This window comes from Caretta caretta, chromosome 22 (genome assembly GCF_965140235.1).
Source record: "Caretta caretta isolate rCarCar2 chromosome 22, rCarCar1.hap1, whole genome shotgun sequence".
Taxonomy (NCBI): domain Eukaryota; kingdom Metazoa; phylum Chordata; order Testudines; family Cheloniidae; genus Caretta; species Caretta caretta.
Window position 1 is genome coordinate 24,047,620 of NC_134227.1, and position 22,284 is coordinate 24,069,903.

The 22,284-nt window shown below is 48.2% G+C and overlaps 1 protein-coding gene and 1 long non-coding RNA gene across 8 annotated transcripts in view; both read left to right on the forward strand.

The window, feature by feature from the left end:
• Window positions 1–6,915, forward strand: part of C2CD2L (C2CD2 like) — a 47,327-nt gene extending 40,412 nt beyond the window's left edge. For 6 of the 7 annotated variants that reach the window (XM_075122270.1, XM_048827698.2, XM_048827697.2 and 3 more), the window contains one exon: window positions 1,793–6,915. In XM_075122270.1, coding sequence (XP_074978371.1) covers window positions 1,793–2,016 — 224 coding nt within the window. In that variant the 3' untranslated portion in view covers window positions 2,017–6,915. The remainder of the gene's footprint in view (window positions 1–1,792) is intronic. The other variant, XM_048827696.2, reaches the window with a different exon arrangement.
• Window positions 6,916–9,502: 2,587 nt separating this feature from the next.
• Window positions 9,503–16,904, forward strand: LOC142069799 (uncharacterized). Its single transcript, XR_012665772.1, has 3 exons — window positions 9,503–12,013; window positions 13,203–13,281; window positions 15,977–16,904. It is a non-coding gene; the product is annotated as an uncharacterized LOC142069799 (long non-coding RNA).
• The last annotated feature ends 5,380 nt before the right edge of the window (window positions 16,905–22,284 follow it).

Below are 22,284 nucleotides of genomic sequence, written 5' to 3' on the forward strand. Positions count from 1 at the left end.
AGATAAGGAAGAAATGGCGTGCTAAATCATTGAGCTGATCTCTTGCCCACTCCCTCTTGCTTGGAGGTAGGCTAGTGGAAAGATTCTCAACCAGGGGTTCGGGGCCCCCTGGAGGGCCGCGAGAAGGTTTCAGGGCATCCACCAAGCAGGGCCTATGTTAGACTTTCTGGAGCCCAGGGCAGAAAGCCGAAGCCCCCCCGCATGGGGCTGAAGCCAGAGGCTCTGAACACTGCCACCTTGGGCTGAAGATGAAGCCTGAGCAACTTAGCTTTGCGGGAGCCCCCTCTGGTGTGTGGCCCTGGGCAACTGCTCTACTTGCTACCTCTAATGCTGGCCCTGGCTTTTATATGCAAAAAAATTGTTGTTGTGGCACAGGTGGGCTGTGGAGTTTTTATAGCATGTTGGGAGGGGGCCAGAGAGAAAAAAGTTGAGAACCCCTGGGCTATTGTATCCCCAGAGCTCAGACAGGAAACCAAGTGGTGGTACTCTCCCAGGCTGCAGACACAAGGCAAGTTCTACCCACTTGAGATGCCGCTCAAAGTCTATTGTATGGATGGTCAAAATACAGTACAATCACATGTACTCTGCTGGTCCTCTTGGGCCTGATTCCCCTTTAAATTAGGTTTGAAAACAACCTTGGAACTGGATTAAGGTATAAGCACAATCGACACATACCGAGGGCCTGTGGTCTATCATGAGATTTTGATGCATTTCATTTTTAAATGAAAGCTGTTTCTAGCCCTTGTGGTTGTTAAGAAAAACTTGAAAATGTGAACTGAATGTAACTGATGTAGTGATACCCAAGTCAGACGGTCTCCAGCAGAGAAAGGAGCAGCAGCCTCTAGAGCAGTGGTTCTCAAACCTTTGAATTGGTGACCATAGGCGCCAACTTTTGTCAGCGCCAGTGGGTACTCAAGCCCTGGCTCCAGCCCCTCCCCAACTCCGCCCCTCCCTGCCTGTATTGGATCCCTCCCCAAATCCCCACCCCGGCCCCGCCACCTTCTCCCCCAAGTGCGCCGTGTTCCTCCTCCCCCCTCCCTCCTAGGCTTGCCATGCAAAACAGCTGTTTCGCGGCACAAGCGCTGAGAGGGAGGGGTGAGAAGCAGGACCCAGCGGCGCTTTCAGGGGAGGAGGCAGAGTGGAGGCAGAGGTGAGCTGGGACCAGGTGGGGAGCTGCCGGTGGGTGCAGAGCACCCACCAATTTTTCCCCATGAGTGCTCCAGCGCCTATGTTGGTGACTCCTTTCACACAGCAAGCCTATGAGTGACCCCCCTACTTATAAATTAAAAACATTTTTTTATATATATTTAACACTATATTATAAATGCTGGAAGCAAAGTGGGGTTTGGAGGTGGAGGCGGACAGCTCGCAACCCCCACAGAATAACCTCATGACCCCATGAGGGGTCACAACTTGTGTTCCCTCTAGGCTGCGCGGTTGGGTGGCCGTCCAGGAGTGATTCAGAGGCCATGCACTTGATTAGCACAGCCGTGCACATCTGGCGATGTGTGTTCAAGTGCCCCTCACCATATTGCTCCTGCAGCTGCTCTTGGGACCCTCCTGCTGGCTGTGCAGAGCGGGAGGTGAGGGCGGTGCTGATGTCAGGGTGTCCCCTCCACCCCCGTACCCTATCTCCTCAGAGAAGGGGAGAGGGGACAGCCTGGCTGAGGACACGGAACAGGAGAGAGCTGTTGGGTCTGAGGTCTGAACCAGCCTTCCCAGTGAGTGAGTGCCTTAAAGAGACAGGGCATCGTTATGTCTGTCTTCCTCTTCATTTTGTCTCTTTCTCCAGTCAGCTTTCTCCGGAGCGGCACCAAGCTCATCTTCCGGAGGAAGAACAAGCAGAAGGAAGCAGGCCTGAGCCAGTCGCATGATGACCTGTCCAATGCCAGCACCAGCTCTGCCACCAGGAAGAAAGCCAGCAGCTTCTCCCGGCGCCTCATCAAGCGCTTCTCCTTTACGTCTAAATCAAAACCCAAGGCCAACGGCAGCACAACATCAATGGGCAAGAACTAAGGGTGGGATGAAAGATTGCATTGGAGCCCCCTTTGTCTCTGTGTCTTTCCCACCCCAGGTATCTGCGAACTACAATCCAACTCCTTCCTCCTTCAGCTGAGGTGGATACTTCACCTCCCCTGGTCCTTTATATTGGTTGAGGAGGTAAGGGAGTTATGAACCCAAAACTTAGGTTGATTAGCCACCCTGTTTCTGCCTCTTCCGGATATCATGACCCATTTGTGCTTGCAGAAGCCCTGATAGCTTGCTAAGCAGTCATTCTGACTGCTCCAGGCACTGGTGGAATGACTCCATGTCCTCCTGATTGCCTTGCACCTTTGACTTCTCCAAATGACCTCTTAGAAAGGGGATGGGGTCTCCGAGGTGTCTGCTCCAGGGTTAAGACTTAACTCCTTAGTTCCTGAAATCTTTAACTGTGTGACAAAAGAAACGCTTGATTAACTTTTTTGGGGAAAAGGGGTTAATCTATGGACGATCAGGGCTCCTCCACTGTACTTCTGCATGGTGCAAAGTTCATGGTCTGACTGAGGAGTGATACCCGTTCGCTGCAGGGGAAAGAGTAACTCCATAAACTAGTTACGCTATTTGAACAGTGCCCCCCTGTTTTGTAGAGAATGTTGGGGATTTTTCTTTTAAGGGAAAGGACTTACCAGAAGAAGGGAACACTAGGTGAGACTCTGCAAGACAACTGGGTCCTTGCAAAAGTCATCTTATTATCACTACTGCAGCAGCTGCTAGCCAGCCATGAGGCTCCCTCTATTGCCAGGGTGTTATAGAAAGATGAACTGATCTATAGATGTAGCTCCCCCAAATGTGGTGTCCACCACATTTAGCTGTCTGGACCAGCAGCTAGTTTTTATACATATGGTCTCCTTTTCCTACAGAGATGGCTGGGGACACTGGAGGAGCAGATGTTATTTGGTCTTGTAGAATGCAAAGTCCTTGCACTGTGCACAGCTGTTGTGGTCCATAGGTGCTCTACTCTGAAGACAAACATGATGCTCAGAAAATGAGGGATAGATTTGTGCTGGAGGAGTGTTTGCTATGTAGCTTGAAGTTTATTTTAGTGGCCCACATGCCCCATTCTTTAGTCGAAAGAATAAAGGTAAAGTCCTCCACAGAAAAGATTTGACTTGTTAAAATGGATCTTTCCCTAGTGGCTCCTGATGGCACTGACGACTCCTCCTCCTGCAAATCTGATTCTGACTACGTATCTTTCTTTCAAGTAGTATGAATGTCCTCAATTTGTCTTGTATTGGCAGAGGAAATGATGCTAAGAAATGCAGAGGCCTTCAACTTCATTGCATGGAAGAGAATCAAGTAGACAGGCAGACGCTTTGCCCTGAATGTGGCAGGGGTTAGAAGTTTCAGAATTTACTTTTCATTTAAAAAAAGGGGGGGGGGGGGGAGCTTGTATGTGGAAAAAATTACTCCTGGGTGATTGCAGTAGGACGACAATTAAGTTTTGTAAAAATTACAGATGAAGTCCCGTCTATAGGAAAATCCTTGAACAGTGATCATGGGGCACATCAAAAGACTAGGAGGGGGTTAGCAGTATATAACTGTGAAGAGTTTAGGGCCAGGAACTATTCATGTTTCTGGGCTCAGGGCAGCACTAGGTTCTGGGTAGGATCCAGAGTACGCAGCTATGATTTGAAAGCTAATGAGTGGGGCACCTAAGTTAGAGGTGCTCTTTAGCATTGTCCCACTCACCTCAGCTAGACTAGGGTGTGCACAGTATAAAACAACTGGTCCAGTTGGCTGACCAGTAGCCTCCTCTTTCCCCAGCTTTTGGTCCTGAACAGTCTGTTCAGTCTCAACATCCTTTCTATTTTTCTCCCTTTTCCTTCCTTGCTGAGAAACCATCATGCTTATGCCACTCCTTCCCACACATTATCGGCCCACAGCACCTGCTGTCTGTCACTGAAACATGAGCTCCTTGATGGAGACTGTGCCAAGATCTCAATTGGGGCATGTTAGCAGTTTTGGAGGACTCCTAGAAAGACGTATAACCCACTTTTCTGTCACAGCTCACCTTCCTCTGTGGTCTCAAAGCTGTAGGCTTTCCTGACTGGAAATCCTCCACCTGCCTCATTCTTAGTTTTGTTGTTTTTTATTTCTCTCAACTTTTGGGAGGTAGTTTGAGACTAAAAGTGGTTAACGTTCTGAGGTCAGACAACATCAATATTTCTCCAGTAGCTACCTGTGAAACCCTTCCAGGGATGCTATAGCAGCTTCCCTGGAAGGCTGAAGATAGTAAAATACCCATGTTTGAGGTTAGACTGAACATAAACTATGAGCTGAACATGACTTTGAATAACAGAAACAAGCAACTTCTGAGCTGCAACTTAACTGTTTCATAAGTTTGATTTGAGCTTAAATTCTTCTTAAACAACAAATGGAATGGGCTGTCTCTGCTGGAGAGTACCTGGCTGTGAAAATGCCAGTGCAGCTCATTATATACTTCTTCAAATGTAAAAATCCAGACAGTCCCTTGCAGATGGCTCCAGGGCATGGTGGATATCTCCTTAGTAGGGTTAAACTAGGAGTCTCGTCTTTACTTTCTTATGAACTTTTATTTAAAGTATCTGATAATTGGGTGATCATATTCTTAGAACAGGGTTGCTCCGTTTTATGGTCTTGGTTAAATGACACATTCTGCTCCTTTCTGCATCTTCACATTTGTACTCAGTAATTTTTCATGTATAGCTGCTACCATGCATGAGCCATAGATTGTGGGACTTTTGCCCATGCCTTTTGTGTACTTCTGGTTACTTGATATATGAGGAATGGTGATGCTTCAGCCTCACAATTAGGTGGGATTAGGTCAAGTAACTGATCTACTTTTAGCATACTTACAGGTGAAAGAGGCCATGTATGTCTTTAGCATCCAAACACTTCTAGAATTTCATGCGTTTAAGAAGCAGGTCCTACAGGATTTTATTTTCAAAACTGATCCTTCAGTCTTAAAAGATCTAACTTCTTCTTTCTCTACTTGTACTTATTGCTTTGAATGTTTGCTGTGTAAACTATCTTTCACAGAGGCTGCAGTACCCTCAATGGATTGTTTATTCCCTCAACCACTTGACTGCTCATCTTGGTGCTATCACAGTAATTGTGGTATAACCACCAGGATCCACAAGGATGAAGATTATTTTGCACTTTTTAGATTAAAGCTGCAAAGCATCTCCTTAAAGGGTCACTGGGGTCAAACACTTACATTTAATAAAAACTGGTTCTTTACCAGATATCAGTGTTTTGATGTGTGTGGGAGGAAAACTGAATGTAACGTTTTAGGGTTTGCTTTTTTTCTTTTTTCTTTTGGAAGAATTGTACTCTTTTGGCACATCTGCTGTGCATATAGTGCAACTTTCTGCTGGCCATTTGAGAACCAAAAAGTGAAAGTGATTCTAAACAAAATGAAACTGCAGTGTTATTGTCTAGCCTGAAACTAGTGCAAAAAAATACACAATGCAAATGAATGTCAGTGTCTAATGTGATGGTAATAACACACAGCAAATGAAATACATTTTAAAAATAGCTTTTAATTTGAATATCCTTTTCTAATTGGCTGGCAGGGCTGTTTTTAAGCCTACAGATGAAAAATTTAAAGTCCATTTTCTGTCCTCAGTCTACAGGCAGTCCCATCTCATGTCAATAGAAACTGCATGCATAGATAAGGAATGCTGTGCAGCTTTAAATGTTAAGGGACACACACATACAGGCTTAAATACAACAGGCTGTGTTATGGAGATCTCTCTTTCGAAGGCTATTTCAAAAAGCTGCATGTTAATGGAACCAAGTTCTGTGTGTGTGTGTAGGGGAGGGGGCTATGATATGAACTGATTGAAAAGGAGAGGTATAATCAGTAGGTCTGATTACTGCCCTTTACAGACTTTGTGGTGTTCCATACTGGCAATCCTCCCCATTCCCATAGGCATTTCTTGTAATGTGGTATGTTTAAAAAAGAGAGAGAGAGAGGGAGAAAACTGTGCTTCTTACAAATATCTGTTGAATTCACAGTCAGATGAGTAGAGGTTATGGAAGGGGGACTACATCCAGGCAGAGAATGGGACAAATAAGTGTGGTGAAGATGTGGATAGTGAAAAGTTTTATACAAACCTCTGCAAATTGTTCACTCTTTATTCAGCTAAGTTAATTACTACTTTAGACTATGCATGTACATATATACAGCATATTCGTGTGTGTGTGTGTGTGTATATATATATATGGAGGTTTTCTTCTATTTCCTCTGAGTTAATCATTACTTAGGGACTTGTTTCCTGTGAAAACATCTTTCTTTGGGTTAGATTTCAAATCCATAGAGCTGGGGGCTTGTGGGCAACTAGTAAGCCAATCTGATCCCAGATGGGACAGCAGCTGTAACTTAGACCTTATTTGTTCCTTTCAGCTGTTTTTTTTTCTTCCCTTCCTGTACATAACAAATATACAGTGAAAGTGTCCTATCCTTGGTAGCAGAGATTCAGTGAAACCCCTGATTTAAAAATAAAATAAAAAGCTGGTGTGTCCCCTGTGATATTGTAGCTCCCTTTACATGAGTGCCCCTCAACCCAGGACTCCTTTCACCGGTATCTGCTTGCTTTGCTCACTTGTACAGGTTCTGGAGCAAACACCCACACTGAGCCTGAGCTAGTGCCCCACATTTGTGCTCTTTTGTACTTTGATGCCTTCTTTGTGGGTGGATTATTTTAACCCCAGATTTCAATGCAAAGAAAAATAGGAACTGTTTAGCTATTTAAGAGAGTCAAGTACAATGATTTATTTAAAGATTAAACTAATGAAATTCTGCACCTTTGTAAATGTTTAAGAAGAGTTCCATTGCTGTGTAATGGCCTGAACTTGTTAACTTATTAAACTAAATGGGAGTTATAAACAGTATCTTGTGTCCTCACCTCACATGTCTTGGAGTTTGTTGAAAAGGTTTGAATAGCCAGAAATCAAAAAACAAACAACCCCAATTGTTAAATTTAACAGCTTATGGAATTTGCAATATACTGTAGTACTGGAATAATAGTTAATGAGAGATGAAGCCTTCAGCAGTTGCTGTGTGACTAGACTAGTCCTATCAGTCCATCTCTTCTGCAATATACCACTTTTCAGAGAAGCAAGCGGTGGGGGGGAATGCATCCATACAAGTTTGTGGTGTGGGTGATGTAACACTCCAGCAGCATTAGTTGCCTCCGTGAAATATTTCAGAGGAACAGCCGTGTTAGTCTGTATTCGCAAAAAGAAAAGGAGTACTTGTGGCACCTTAGAGACTAACCAATTTATTTGAGCATGAGCTTTCGTGAGCCACAGCTCACTTCATCAGATGTTTACCGTGGAAACTGCAGCAGACTTTATATACACACAGAAATCATGAAACAATACCTCCTCCCACCCCACTGTCCTGCTGGTAATAGCTTATCTAAAGTGATCAACAGGTGGGCCATTTCCAGCACAAATCCAGGTTTTCTCACCCTCCACCCCCCCACACAAATTCACTCTCCTGCTGGTGCTAGCCCATCCAAAGTGACAACTCTTTACATAATCAAGTCGGGCTATTTCCTGCATAGATCAAGGTTTTCTCACATCCCCCCCACCCCCATACACACACAAACTCACTCTCCTGCTGGTAATAGCTCATCTAAACTGACCACTCTCCAGGTTTAAATCCAAGTTAAACCAGAACATCTGGGGGGGGGGGGGTAGGAAAAAACAAGAGGAAACAGGCTACCTTGCATAATGACTTAGCCACTCCCAGTCTCTATTTAAGCCTAAATTAATAGTATCCAATTTGCAAATGAATTCCAATTCAGCAGTTTCTCGCTGGAGTCTGGATTTGAAGTTTTTTTGTTTTAAGATAGCGACTTTCATGTCTGTGATTGCGTGACCAGAGAGATTGAAGTGTTCTCCGACTGGTTTATGAATGTTATAATTCTTGACATCTGATTTGTGTCCATTTATTCTTTTACGTAGAGACTGTCCAGTTTGACCAATGTACATGGCAGAGGGGCATTGCTGGCACATGATGGCATATATCACATTGGTGGATGTGCAGGTGAACGAGCCTCTGATAGTGTGGCTGATGTTATTAGGCCCTGTGATGGTGTCCCCTGAATAGATATGTGGGCACAATTGGCAACGGGCTTTGTTGCAAGGATAAGTTCCTGGGTTAGTGGTTCTGTTGTGTGGTATGTGGTTGTTGGTGAGTATTTGCTTCAGGTTGCGGGGCTGTCTGTAGGCAAGGACTGGCCTGTCTCCCAAGACTTGTGAGAGTGTTGGGTCATCCTTTAGGATAGGTTGTAGATCCTTAATAATGCGTTGGAGGGGTTTTAGTTGGGGGCTGAAGGTGACCGCTAGTGGCGTTCTGTTATTTTCTTTGTTAGGCCTGTCCTGTAGTAGGTAACTTCTGGGAACTCTTCTGGCTCTATCAATCTGTTTCTTTACTTCTGCAGGTGAGACAGGCCAGTCCTTGCCTACAGACAGCCCCGCAACCTGAAGCAAATACTCACCAACAACCACATACCACACAACAGAACCACTAACCCAGGAACTTATCCTTGCAACAAAGCCCGTTGCCAATTGTGCCCACATATCTATTCAGGGGACACCATCACAGGGCCTAATAACATCAGCCACACTATCAGAGGCTCGTTCACCTGCACATCCACCAATGTGATATATGCCATCATGTGCCAGCAATGCCCCTCTGCCATGTACATTGGTCAAACTGGACAGTCTCTACGTAAAAGAATAAATGGACACAAATCAGATGTCAAGAATTATAACATTCATAAACCAGTCGGAGAACACTTCAATCTCTCTGGTCACGCAATCACAGACATGAAAGTCGCTATCTTAAAACAAAAAAACTTCAAATCCAGACTCCAGCGAGAAACTGCTGAATTGGAATTCATTTGCAAATTGGATACTATTAATTTAGGCTTAAATAGAGACTGGGAGTGGCTAAGTCATTATGCAAGGTAGCCTGTTTCCTCTTGTTTTTTCCTACCCCCCCCCCCCCCCCCAGATGTTCTGGTTTAACTTGGATTTAAACCTGGAGAGTGGTCAGTTTAGATGAGCTATTACCAGCAGGAGAGTGAGTTTGTGTGTGTATGGGGGTGGGGGGGATGTGAGAAAACCTTGATCTATGCAGGAAATAGCCCGACTTGATTATGTAAAGAGTTGTCACTTTGGATGGGCTAGCACCAGCAGGAGAGTGAATTTGTGTGGGGGGGTGGAGGGTGAGAAAACCTGGATTTGTGCTGGAAATGGCCCACCTGTTGATCACTTTAGATAAGCTATTACCAGCAGGACAGTGGGGTGGGAGGAGGTATTGTTTCATGATTTCTGTGTGTATATAAAGTCTGCTGCAGTTTCCACGGTAAACATCTGATGAAGTGAGCTGTGGCTCACGAAAGCTCATGCTCAAATAAATTGGTTAGTCTCTAAGGTGCCACAAGTACTCCTTTTCTTTCTCCGTGAAATAGTTAGCTCTGTTCCTTCTTTACTTTCTCTGCTGTATACCTTGTGCTGTTGGCTCCTCCTTTCCACCTGCCTCTGCAACAGCTTTGGTAGACATTTTAACCTGTTACGTGATGCAACTCATTAGACCTCCCTGTATGGAAACTTAATTCTGCTTGAAATAGGATGTAGCCTATACTGAGACATGTCTTATTTCTAATCAAGTGTCCCATATCCTGTATCAAGTCTATATAGGATACATTGTGTCCTTGATTCCACTAATACCATGGCGCTCAAACTTTTTTACTGGTGACCCCTTTCACACAGCAAGCCTTTGAGGGCAACACCCCCCCCTTATAAATTAAAAACACTTTTTAAAATATATTTAACACCATTATAAATGCTGGAAGCAAAGCAGGGTTTGGGGTGGAGGTTGATAGCTCGTGACCCCCTATGTAACCATCTCAGAACCCTCTGCGGGGTCCTGAACCCCTGCACTAATACTAAGGTAAAGAATCCTACACTTCTAGCATGGTTATGGTTATTATACATAATAAATGGTACTCTTAATCTTTGTATGATTGTTTTCCACATATCTGCCCTTCACTGCTGTGAAAAAAATAGAAAACTAGCCTCCTGTAGGGTAAGCCGGCCACCAGCAGCTGTGTGACCTTTATGTAAAAATGTCTTATAGAGTGATGGCTATATAGCAAAAGCCACTTGCACACCATGCAACAACAAATTGGTCCTAGAAAACCTATGAACAATGCTACATATTCTTGAGCCTCATCCAGTGGCCCATTATCTTTTAACTGACTACTGAATGTATGAATAGATAGGAAAAAAGTGCTGTATAAAAAGTAATATTATTATCCCCTGGAACATGGAGAGAGGAAAGAGGAAGGATGTCTGGGGTGGGAGCATTCATGAACAACTGAAGGGAATGGGGGATTGTTTAGAGCATCTAAGGAGCTGTCTATGGGGGGAGCACAAGGAGAGTGTTAAGGAGACACACACACACCTAGAGATATTTGCAAGAGCAGGTACGGTGGCAGAGTGGAGAAGGTTGCAAATGGAGATGGCTAAGATGAGTTGACAGTAGCACATAGGAAAATGATTAAGGGAATCCCGCAGTTCCTATTTTGGGATATGAGCTCAGGAAGATTAGTGGTGCAGGAGGGAGCTATCTAGTACAGCAGATGAAGGGAAGAGGGTACTTGGATATGTATGTGGAGACACTTTAAAAAGGTTCAGCAGGAGTACATGAGGGAGACTTAGTTAGGGAGGGCTTGAAGGGGGACTTTTTAGGGGGAGCATGCAGGGATGAATATAGGGTGCTGACAGAGACTTGTAAGGGGGGGAAGTTTGCAAAAGTACTCAGCAGGGACTTGCTTTTGGGTGAGCAGACAGGTAGAAGTTTGGAGTTTGCAGTAACCCACTGGGACAAGAATATGTATGGTTGGTGTTAGGGATGCAATCAGAGATGGGGAGAAGGCAAGTGTGTAGTTTTGGGGGGAATGCACGTGGGAGACTCTGGATGTGCAGAGGTGTAGTTTCAAGGAATATGCGCAAATGGTTATAGTAAAGGACGCACAAAGGGGATGTGTTTAGGTTTGGAGGGAGAATCATGTGGAAAGGTGATTGGAGTAACACCCCAGGGGCCTGTTGTAGGGGAAGGATGCAAAGTAATTAGTGGTGCATCCAGGAAAGGTTAATAGAGTGGGGAGCTGATTAGGATATCTGACAGGGATGTGGTGAGAGAGAGAATGTGTGGTTGGGTTGGGTTGGTTTTCTGAGGAGGGGAGGGAGATTGGAGAATATCATTCTTAGGCATGTGAGAGCAGCCAAATTATGTGAAAAATGGTTTTATCATTGCTACTAAATCAATCCGGGTTGAACCCTGTGCTTCAATTTCACTCAGGCTAAGATCTGAATAGAACACAAACACATAACAAACTTTTTTCAGATTTTGAAAGAAATGTACTGACATGAATAGAACTGACCTGGAGGATATTTTTTGAAGCTATCATTGCACAATCAAAAGTGTCCCTTTTAAAAATATTTTAAAATTAAAGCTAACTTAAACATTCCATGTTCCTTAAAGTGAGAGAAAAGTACAATTTATAAACTGGACTCTAGGACCAAGTTTTGCTAAATAAACACGTGCAGCCAAAACCCAGAGAAGTGAGAATGACCTGTGAGAATTAAGCAGCGTAATCAATGACTGTCGGCCTATGTCTCCCATCAGCCACGGCGGGCCCTAGGGCACCATGGGAGACATAGGGTCCTCTGGCCTCTAGCTCCCATTGGTCATTGCAGAGCCCAGCCGGCCGGGACTTCCCCTTTCCGGGGCGGTGCCCTGGCGAGGCCGCAAGAGGTCAGGCTGTGCCGCCATCGGGAGAAGGTCGGAGGCAGCGGGCGGTATAGGAAGCCATCTGGGGAAGGAGCAGTTAGGGGTTGGGAGATTGAAGACCTGAGATGCCGTGTTGAGGGGCTCTGGTCTGGAGCCCCGTGCAGAAGTCTGGCCCAGGTTCCCTTATAAGCCTCCGTGGGAGTGGCAGAGTGGGGTGGCCTATTTGGGGACTGATAATACCCTGGCTAGGGGGAAACTTCAGTGCTCTATAGAGCAGGGGTGGGCAAACTACAGCCTGCGGGCCAAATCTGGCCCGTGGGATTTCCACCCCTGTGGCACCGCAGGCCACGTGCCACTCCCAGAAGCGGTCGGCACCACGTCCCTGCGGCCAATGGGGGAGGAGGGGGACAGAGGGCTCCACGTGCTGCCCTCGCCACCCACCATGGGGAACCGTGACCCATGGGAACTTCGGGGGAGTTGCCTGCAGGCGAGGGCAGCGCAGGAGCTCTCTGTCCCCCTCATCCCCCAGGGGCCGCAGGGATGTGGTGCTGGCCGCTTCTGAGAGCAGCGCGGGGCCAGGGCAGGGAACCTGCCTTGGCCCCGGTGTGTGCCGCTGCCACCCCAGAGCTGCTCCAGGTAAGCGGCGCTGGGCCTGACCCTGCCCCCCAAACCCCTCCTGCCCTGAGCCCCCTGCCGCACCCCAACCCCCTGCTGCACCCCAACCCCCTGCACCATCTCTGCTGCACTCTGCCCCCCTGCACCCCAACTCCCTGCCGCACCCTGCACCCTAGCCCCTTGCCTCACCCCTCCTGCACCCCAACCCCCTGCCAGACCCCTCCTGCACTCCTCCCTGCACCCCTGCCCTGAGCCCCCTTGTACACCCTGCACTCCTCCTCTGCCCCAGCCCCTTGCCCTGAGCCCCTTCCTGTCCCCCCTCCCACACCCTGCACTCCCTCCTGCACCCAAACCCCCTGCCCTAGCCCTAGCCCTACATTCATGGCCCTGCATGCAATTTCCCCACCCAGCTGTGGCCTTTGGGCCAAAACGTTTGCGCACCCCTATACTGGGATGTTTGCTGTCATCAGTGAGACTGTGCCGGCTTGGGCAGGTGCTTGGCAAGGTGGGGGTTGTAAATTTCTGATGAAGAATGCTCTATGTTAAATAAAATTACCCTGTGACAAACAGTGGCATCTGGTTCTTTTCTTAAAGTGTGAAATAGCAACTAGGGGTCACTGCCCAAATGGGGGGGGGGAATGGATGGAAACACACATGGCACTGTCCCACCTGTGACACCCCAACACCTTGAGTCCCCAAATCCTTTTACCTGCTATCACTTGTTAATGGTGCCTCCCTCCACACCTTGCAGCAATCCAAGCTGGAGAAAGCGGACGTGCTGGAGATCACAGTGTAGCACATGGGGAGCCTGCAACAGAGCAACATCCTGGGTAATTTCAGAGGAACAGCCGTGTTAGTCTGTATTCGCAAAAAGAAAAGGAGTACTTGTGGCACCTTAGAGACTAACCAATTTATCTGAGCATGAGCTTTCGTGAGCCACAGCTCACTTCATCAGATGTTTACCGTGGAAACTGCAGCAGACTTTATATACACACAGAAATCATGAAACAATACCTCCTCCCACCCCACTGTCCTGCTGGTAATAGCTTATCTAAAGTGATCAACAGGTGGGCCATTTCCAGCACAAATCCAGGTTTTCTCACCCTCCACCCCCCCACACAAATTCACTCTCCTGCTGGTGCTAGCCCATCCAAAGTGACAACTCTTTACATAATCAAGTCGGGCTATTTCCTGCATAGATCAAGGTTTTCTCACATCCCCCCCACCCCCATACACACACAAACTCACTCTCCTGCTGGTAATAGCTCATCTAAACTGACCACTCTCCAGGTTTAAATCCAAGTTAAACCAGAACATCTGGGGGGGGGGGGGTAGGAAAAAACAAGAGGAAACAGGCTACCTTGCATAATGACTTAGCCACTCCCAGTCTCTATTTAAGCCTAAATTAATAGTATCCAATTTGCAAATGAATTCCAATTCAGCAGTTTCTCGCTGGAGTCTGGATTTGAAGTTTTTTTGTTTTAAGATAGCGACCTTCATGTCTGTGATTGCGTGACCAGAGAGATTGAAGTGTTCTCCGACTGGTTTATGAATGTTATAATTCTTGACATCTGATTTGTGTCCATTTATTCTTTTACGTAGAGACTGTCCAGTTTGACCAATGTACATGGCAGAGGGGCATTGCTGGCACATGATGGCATATATCACATTGGTGGATGTGCAGGTGAACGAGCCTCTGATAGTGTGGCTGATGTTATTAGGCCCTGTGATGGTGTCCCCTGAATAGATATGTGGGCACAATTGGCAACGGGCTTTGTTGCAAGGATAAGTTCCTGGGTTAGTGGTTCTGTTGTGTGGTATGTGGTTGTTGGTGAGTATTTGCTTCAGGTTGCGGGGCTGTCTGTAGGCAAGGACTGGCCTGTCTCCCAAGACTTGTGAGAGTGTTGGGTCATCCTTTAGGATAGGTTGTAGATCCTTAATAATGCGTTGGAGGGGTTCCGCTATTCCTACCTGCATGCCTCCAGCTTTCACCCTGACCACACCACACGATCCATCGTCTACAGCCAAGCTCTGCGATACAACCGCATTTGCTCCAACCCCTCAGACAGAGACAAACACCTACAAGATCTCTGTCAAGCTTTCTTACAACTACAATACCCACCTGCAGAAGTAAAGAAACAGATTGATAGAGCCAGAAGAGTTCCCAGAAGTTACCTACTACAGGACAGGCCTAACAAAGAAAATAACAGAACGCCACTAGCGGTCACCTTCAGCCCCCAACTAAAACCCCTCCAACGCATTATTAAGGATCTACAACCTATCCTAAAGGATGACCCAACACTCTCACAAGTCTTGGGAGACAGGCCAGTCCTTGCCTACAGACAGATGCCCCCCCCCCAGATGTTCTGGTTTAACTTGGATTTAAACCTGGAGAGTGGTCAGTTTAGATGAGCTATTACCAGCAGGAGAGTGAGTTTGTGTGTGTATGGGGGTGGGGGGGATGTGAGAAAACCTTGATCTATGCAGGAAATAGCCCGACTTGATTATGTAAAGAGTTGTCACTTTGGATGGGCTAGCACCAGCTGGAGAGTGAATTTGTGTGGGGGGGTGGAGGGTGAGAAAACCTGGATTTGTGCTGGAAATGGCCCACCTGTTGATCACTTTAGATAAGCTATTACCAGCAGGACAGTGGGGTGGGAGGAGGTATTGTTTCATGATTTCTGTGTGTATATAAAGTCTGCTGCAGTTTCCACGGTAAACATCTGATGAAGTGAGCTGTGGCTCACGAAAGCTCATGCTCAAATAAATTGGTTAGTCTCTAAGGTGCCACAAGTACTCCTTTTCTTCATCCTGGGTAATGACTCCCTAGCACCCTGTAGTCTCCCATGGACTGGTGAGGATCCATCTTGGGGGAGGGTCTGTCTGCCCCAATGCCACCCAGAGGGAGGATCCACACCTATCAGGCTCAGTGGGATGCACTCTCTTGCCCCCCGTAGTCTCCAATGGGTCATATAGGATCTGTCTGCCCCAGGGATGGTCCATGCCATGCTGAGGAGAGTTTATGCTGCCTGCCAGGCTCAAGGTGTCACTCCCCCCCAATCTTCATGGGGACTTTGGGAAGATTCTTGTTGCTATAATGGGATCCCAGAGCAAAAGTGGCTGGTTGGGTGTCTTCAGGGCTATGGGGTCTGGGCCCCAGAGGTGTGAACTCAGAGTCATGGCTTCGGGCTCAAGAGAAAAGGGGCTGAGACTAGAGATGCCCAGAGATGCACTGTCACCCTACAGCTCCAGTACTGCTGTATCCAAAAGCCTCACTCAGGTCTGGGCCTAATTGTGTTGAGCACTGCATGGAAAATCAGAGAGAAACAGAGATGTGTATGGAGATGGATAGATGAGCATCTCTGGCATACAGAGGAGGGATGGAGAGATGTGTGTGGCATATGGAGGACAGATGGTGATGCTGCAGGCTGGCAGGTTTGTGGGTTTGGCTTGTGGCGGATTGCCACAACAGCTCCTGGCCCCCCATTTGCTGAGCTGTTTCTGACACTGATCCATCTCTTGCAGCCACCACCAAGCAGAGCCTGGCCACAGAGCAGCACTACAGCAGTGGCTACATCAGGTGCATGGACCAGCTGCACACTGTGCTCCTCAGCTGCTCAGGGACGGTCAAGCACGTGGGCTCCTGGCTACTGAACAACCTGCTCCAGTGCCTGCCCCAGATCTCACCCTCTCCTGCTCCCAGAGTAGCCTGCTCACCACAGAGACCAAGACCAGCCCCCAGCTGGAGCCCCAGCCCAGGGCCCAGCTGGCCTGGCAGCCACTGTCCCTAATGTGGAGAGCCTGATGTCTGGTGGGGGGAGACATCCCAGCATCTCCTCTTTAGTGTCAGGACATACTATTACAAACTGCTCCCTGTCCCAACCCAGCATCTCCTCTTTAGTATCAGGACATACTATTACAAACTGCTCCCTGTCCCAATTTCCTACCAGTTGTGGTTACATAACAAGTTTTTGCTGCCCTGATGCAATTTGCCACTCCCACAATTCACCAGCCCTGGGTCTAGGAGTAGCAAATTGTGACAGATGGGTATGCCTTCTCACAATGTGCTACTTCTGGGAAATATCTATTTGAACTTGGGACACTCATGAAATGAGTTTTCTAATTGAATACATTTTTCTAAGTTAGAAAACATTTGTTTTATTGAGGTCCAAATTTAATATAGAGATTTCATGGGGTAGGAAACTGTGACAGGGCAGATACCATCCGTCACAAATTGCTATTCTGGACCAGGGCTGAGGCAACCAAGGAAATCCGGCAGCATTGAAGTGATAGGATCACAAATAATAGCCTGACATTAAAAAACAAAAAAACTTTGAGTATTAAAACCTGTAATTTACTGCGTCACAATAAAAACATAGGTGATGTTATAATAATAATGAAACTAATGTTTTTGAAAAGTCAATAAAAGGAATTAAACTACATTTACAGGAAATTATGATACAGAATGGTCAATTCAAGCAATTAGAACAGCAAAAAAGACAAACCCTGAGCCCTCACCTGCTAACCCTAATCCCAAACCCTAATTCCTGTTCCCCAATACTCTAACCCAACTCCTCCCCCTAACCTTTGACCCCATCCCTATCCCACACCACAACCCAACCCTAAACCCTGACCCCTCCCTTCACCCTAGGCAACCCAACCCTGACCCCTGCATCCTAACCTTTCAACTAACCCTGATCTCCAACCATCACCCTATTACATCATAATCCCCACCCTGACCATAACCCTACCCCTTAACTCTAACCCACCTTTGAACCCAAACTCTTACTCAACCTAATCCCTAAAGCTAATCCTAACCCTCATGTTAAACACAACCCTCTAGCCCTCAGTCTTGCCTCCCAGAACCCTAATCCTCCCCTCCCCCTAATCCAACTCTCCCTCTCAACCCCTAACCCTTTCCAAACCTAATCCACACCCTAAACCTAACTCCCCCTTACCCTCACCCTAATCCAGCCCCTCGACCCTGACTCTGTAATCCCAACCCTAAACCCTCAAACCCTAATTTTCCCCCTCAGTGGGTGGCACCATCCTCTTTGCAGTGGGGGGCTGAGGTAGGCTAGACAGAAAATTGGGGGGGGCTGCACCCCCCCTTGCCACATGGCCCCACCCATCTCTATGGCTCCGCTCCCTGCTCCTCTTAAGTGCCAGCCCTGCCTCCTCCCCCATCCCCTGCATTTCCCTCCTCCTGGCCAGTGGGGGGTGACTGATGTGCTGGCTGGTGCCATGGTATGGGCAACTGGGGTGGTCCCCTGACTCCTCCTGCTGCTGCTGCTCTTCGCCCTGGGGCTGGGGCTGCCCCTCAGCTTCCTGCCACCCTTCGACTGCTTGCATCCCCCAAGAGCTGCCCTGGTAGGGTAACCTGGCTCTCACAGAGCCCTCGGGGAGCATCAACCATGGGCGGCAGGGCCCAGGAGCCTGGGGCGGAGTGGGTCTGTTTGGGTTGCCGTGGGGCACCCTGAACCCTCTGTCTGCTCTGGGCGGCGCATACGATTGTGTGGGGACTTCCGCGATGCTGCTGGTGGTGGCACTGTCGTCAGAGCTGGGTGGCCAGAGAGCTATCCAGTTCGGCGAATGAAAACTGTGGGTCTCCCATGGAGGAGCAGTGACACCCGGCGGCCAGTCAAGGTACTGCACAGAGCGTGGTGTTGTCCATGGAGTAGCAGTGACACTAGGTGGCCAGTTGGGGTAATGCACAGAGTGTGTTTCCGTTGCAGCAACAGTGACACCCAGTGGTCAGTCAGGGTAATGCACGGATCACATTTCTTTGGAGCAGCAATGACATCCTGTGGTCACTCAGGGTAATGCACAGAAGGTGGTTCCCTTGAACCAGCAGTGACACCCAGTGACCAGTCGGGATGATGCACAGAAGGTGGTTCCCTGGGAGGAGCAGTGACACCCAGTGGCCTGTCGGGGTAAAGCAGAATGGCCAGCAGGTGTGCATCAGCCTCTTGCCGTTTGGTGGACGGGTGGTGGGTGAGGTGGGCTAGAGAAAAAAAATTGGGGAGCTGTGCCCCCTTCATCACCTGGCTCCACTCCTCATGGTGGCCAGGCCTCTGCTCCTTGTTAAAGGCCAGCTCATCTCCTCTCCCCCTTGGCCAGGGTTTACAGCAATATAACCTTTATTAAAATAAAATAGTAAACAGGATTTACTCCAAGTCCATCTAAATAATCTAAATCTGTCCAAATTTTAGTATTAAATCCGAAATCCTCTTAAATATCCCATCAGAAACCAAAAATCTAAAGCAACATTTGAAACTGCAAACAATGCTTAATTTAAAACCCAAACATTAAGAAAAGCTATTTTGTTTAAAAAAAACAACACATGCTATAAATTATCAAAAAAGTGTGCTATAGCAGGATGATAAAATAACATAACATAAATAAGTCCTACTATTAAAACCACCTATAAAGCAATTGAATAGTTGAATACTGGCCAAAATACTGGAACTGCAATAGTTGAATACTGCAATACTGGTATTGCATGGCAGACATTCCAGTCCCGTAAACGTCAATTAAAAGCTCCACTTCAACTAAAAAACAAACAAACCAAAACTAGGGTTACCATACATCCGTATTTTCCCAGACATGCCTGGCTTTTTGGTTCTTAAATCACCGTCCGGGAGGAATTTTTAAATATTTTAAAATGTCCAGGATTAGCCATTATTTTCCCCAAAGAAGAGTTGATCATTCAAGAAAGAAAGTGAATGTTGATCACTTGAGAGAGTGCCTGCTTTTTCCCCCCACCCCCAACCCCCGCGCAAGCTGCCACCACTTGCGCTGTGAAACAGCTGTTTCACATGGCTGGGAGGGAGGGGGGGGGAAGCACTTGGGGAGGAAGCAGGGCCGGGCGGGAATTTGCGGAAGGGGTCCAATGGGGCAGAGTGGGGGCAGAGTTGGGATGGGGACTTTGGGGAAGGGGTTGGAATGGGGGTGGGGAAGGGGGCAAGAGCAAATACCGCCACCTGTGGAGTGTCCTCTTTTTTGAATGTTCAAATATGGTAACCCTACCAAAACAATAAACCAAAGCAGTCAGTCTTAAACAAACCTGCACATAAGCGAAATTAAACCTATACCAACATTGGAACAAACTATGTAATTTTTGAATTCTAACTTCTTGTTTCACCCAGGAGGGAAAGTGTTCTGTAGCCGCAGTAACCGTACTGTCACGACAGCATTTCTTTCACTAAAAACGGTTTTTACCAAATATGAATTGCCTTTAAAATGGTCTAACAGAAATTCTAATTGTATCTTTGCAATAATATCCCAAGTATGCAAGTACGTCCCCTCAGAGCAGCACCGCATTCCTCAACGGCTAACCAAGTGAGTAAGTGATATTCTTCTGCTAGAATCCCACCCGGGTTATGCATTTGTGAACCTGGGGCCTGAAGCTGACGCGAGAAAGGTGGAGGGAGCGAGCTCGGAGCTCTCCGACGTCACCTGCTGGAGAGCTGAGAGAACTGACGGAGCGAGGCACTAGCTAATTTTAAATATTAACGTGGGTCTCTGGCGGCGGGCTCCCCCTGGAGAACACGGAGAGTTGATTGAGCGCGGCAGGATCTTATTTGCATAATGAAAGCCGGCAGTTTGGGGACACTGGGGTAAAATTTGAGTAAGTTTTGCGGTTGGGACCCATATTTTTTAGCGTAACGTATTGGAAGCCCGCCTGGGCAGAGCCCGCCCCGGCTGGGAGTGTGGTCACCCTGACTGCGAAGCCCGTTGCCCGACTGGGGAAGGCGCGCTGAGCACTCCAGGTGCTTCAGAGAGACGAGCTGGCGGGAGCTGGGTGGTATTTTAAAATTCTGTCTCTGGGGGGGTTTAGTGGCTGCGTCGCTTTTCTTTTTTCTCTTCAATGCGCCGCCGATGGAGTCTGGTGAGGGGTGTAATTGCCCGCGTCTTATGTACGCTGTCGTGACGGCGGCCCTGGAACAGAAGCGCGCGGCAGCGGTTGAGGCACGCGGCAGTTCCGAGGTTGGAAAACGGTTAGTGTCTGCGGGAGATCTCGGAAAGAGCCGCTACGGGACGGGGGCGGGGCGCTCGCTGTCTCGCGATTTTTGAGAAGAGCAACGCTGCCGGCCTGCCCGGCATTTTCTGACAGCTGATCTCCCATTGGGCCTAGTGAGGTGACGTTTTCCTGAAAGATGATCTCCCATAGGGTCCTCACTAAGTGACGTTTTCTGACGGAGCTAATCTCCCATTGGGCTGTCACCAAGTGACGTTTTCTGAGAGCAATGTTGGGCGGAGACATTATGGCCTTGTGCAGTCCGAGCTCAGCGGACGCCCACGAGAAGTAGCTCGGGACCCAGCGGCGCTGATTCCGGCTGCTTGGGCGGAGGAGCGGAGAGCACAGCAGCGGGCGCTGCCGTCCTGCTTGGCGAAAAGCCGCAGGTCCCATCGGTGTTCACAGGTCCGCCCGCTTGCTGCACGATTAACTCTGCTTTGGTGAACTTTCCAAAGCTCAACCCTCTCTTTTTGCACAGGGTTACAATGTCCTTCTTAAGGAGACGGTGACAGGCCGTCTCTCCGCTGTTGCCAAGTTGTTGTGGACTCACAGGCCCGTGTGCTCTTAGCTCCCCACGGTTTCCAGGGAGAACTCCTAGTGTGTCAGCCCTTCTCGAGGTCACTACCTCTTTGCCAGGGTCGAGCTGCAGAATCCTCCGCCCCTAGGACTGCTTGCTGCAATCCCCAGGGGAACCCTGTTACTGCAAAAGTCCTTCTCTCTCTCCCAGGACCAAGCCGCAGGCTCATCTGCCCGAGACTGCTCACCACAGTCCCCAGGGGGACCCCATTACTGCACAGTCCTTCTTGCTGGTCACACACTCCCAGGGGTTAATCGCCCCCAAAACAGCTCCTCTCTGAGCCTTTAGCACACCTGGTCCTCATCAATCCCCCTTCGTTTTACTGCTCTCCAGTCATTTACTGCAGGAAGCGTCACCCACGGGGTGCAGTACATCCCACCGCTACCACCACTTGTCACAGAGTCTCTGGGTGATGCTCTGGAACTGCTCCCTACGAAGCCAGTCAGGACTCTGGGGAAGTCTCTTTTCTGTGAGCAGACTGTCTTCAGGACATACAGCTCACACAACTTCCAGCTTCCTGGGTCTGACCTCGGAGCATTCAGCATCCTCTGCCCCTCCGTGCACTTCCCACACCAAGTCCGCCCAGGCGGGCTCCTGGGGAAGCCAGAAGGTCCAGCACCCCAACTTTGCAGTCAGACGTGACTCTCAGCCAGCAAAACAGAAGGTTTATTAGACGACAGGAACATGATCTAAAACAGAGCTTGTAGATGCAGAGACCAGGACCCCTCAGCTGGGTCCATTTTTGGGGGCAGTGAGCCAGACAACCACATCTGTACTTTACTCCATGTCCCCAGCCAGCCTCAAAGTGACTCTCTCCCGCTCCTCCTCCTCCTCTGGGCTTTGTCCCTTTCCCAGGCCAGGAAGTCACCTGATTCCTTTGTTCTCCAACCCTTTAGCTCTCACCTTGCAGGGGGGAAGGGCCCAGGCCATCAGTTGCCAGGAAACAGGGTGTGGGCCACTCTCTGTGTCCAGACCCATGCACTCTAGGACTCTGCAACGATCACACACCCTTATCCCACCACCTAGATACTTAAGAGCTGCATAGGGGAAACTGAGGCATCCCCACAATATTCAGAGGAAACATTAAGAACAGTCCCGCTTCATCACACTCTGATAGGCTGGTAATTGTCTGGGAGTGTCCCCTTCCTCCCCCTAACGAAATGTGAAGGAGGGTGACCTGCGAGCAAGTAGAGATGCTTTGTAGTTTCTGCTCTGTCTTTCCATGTCATCTGGTGT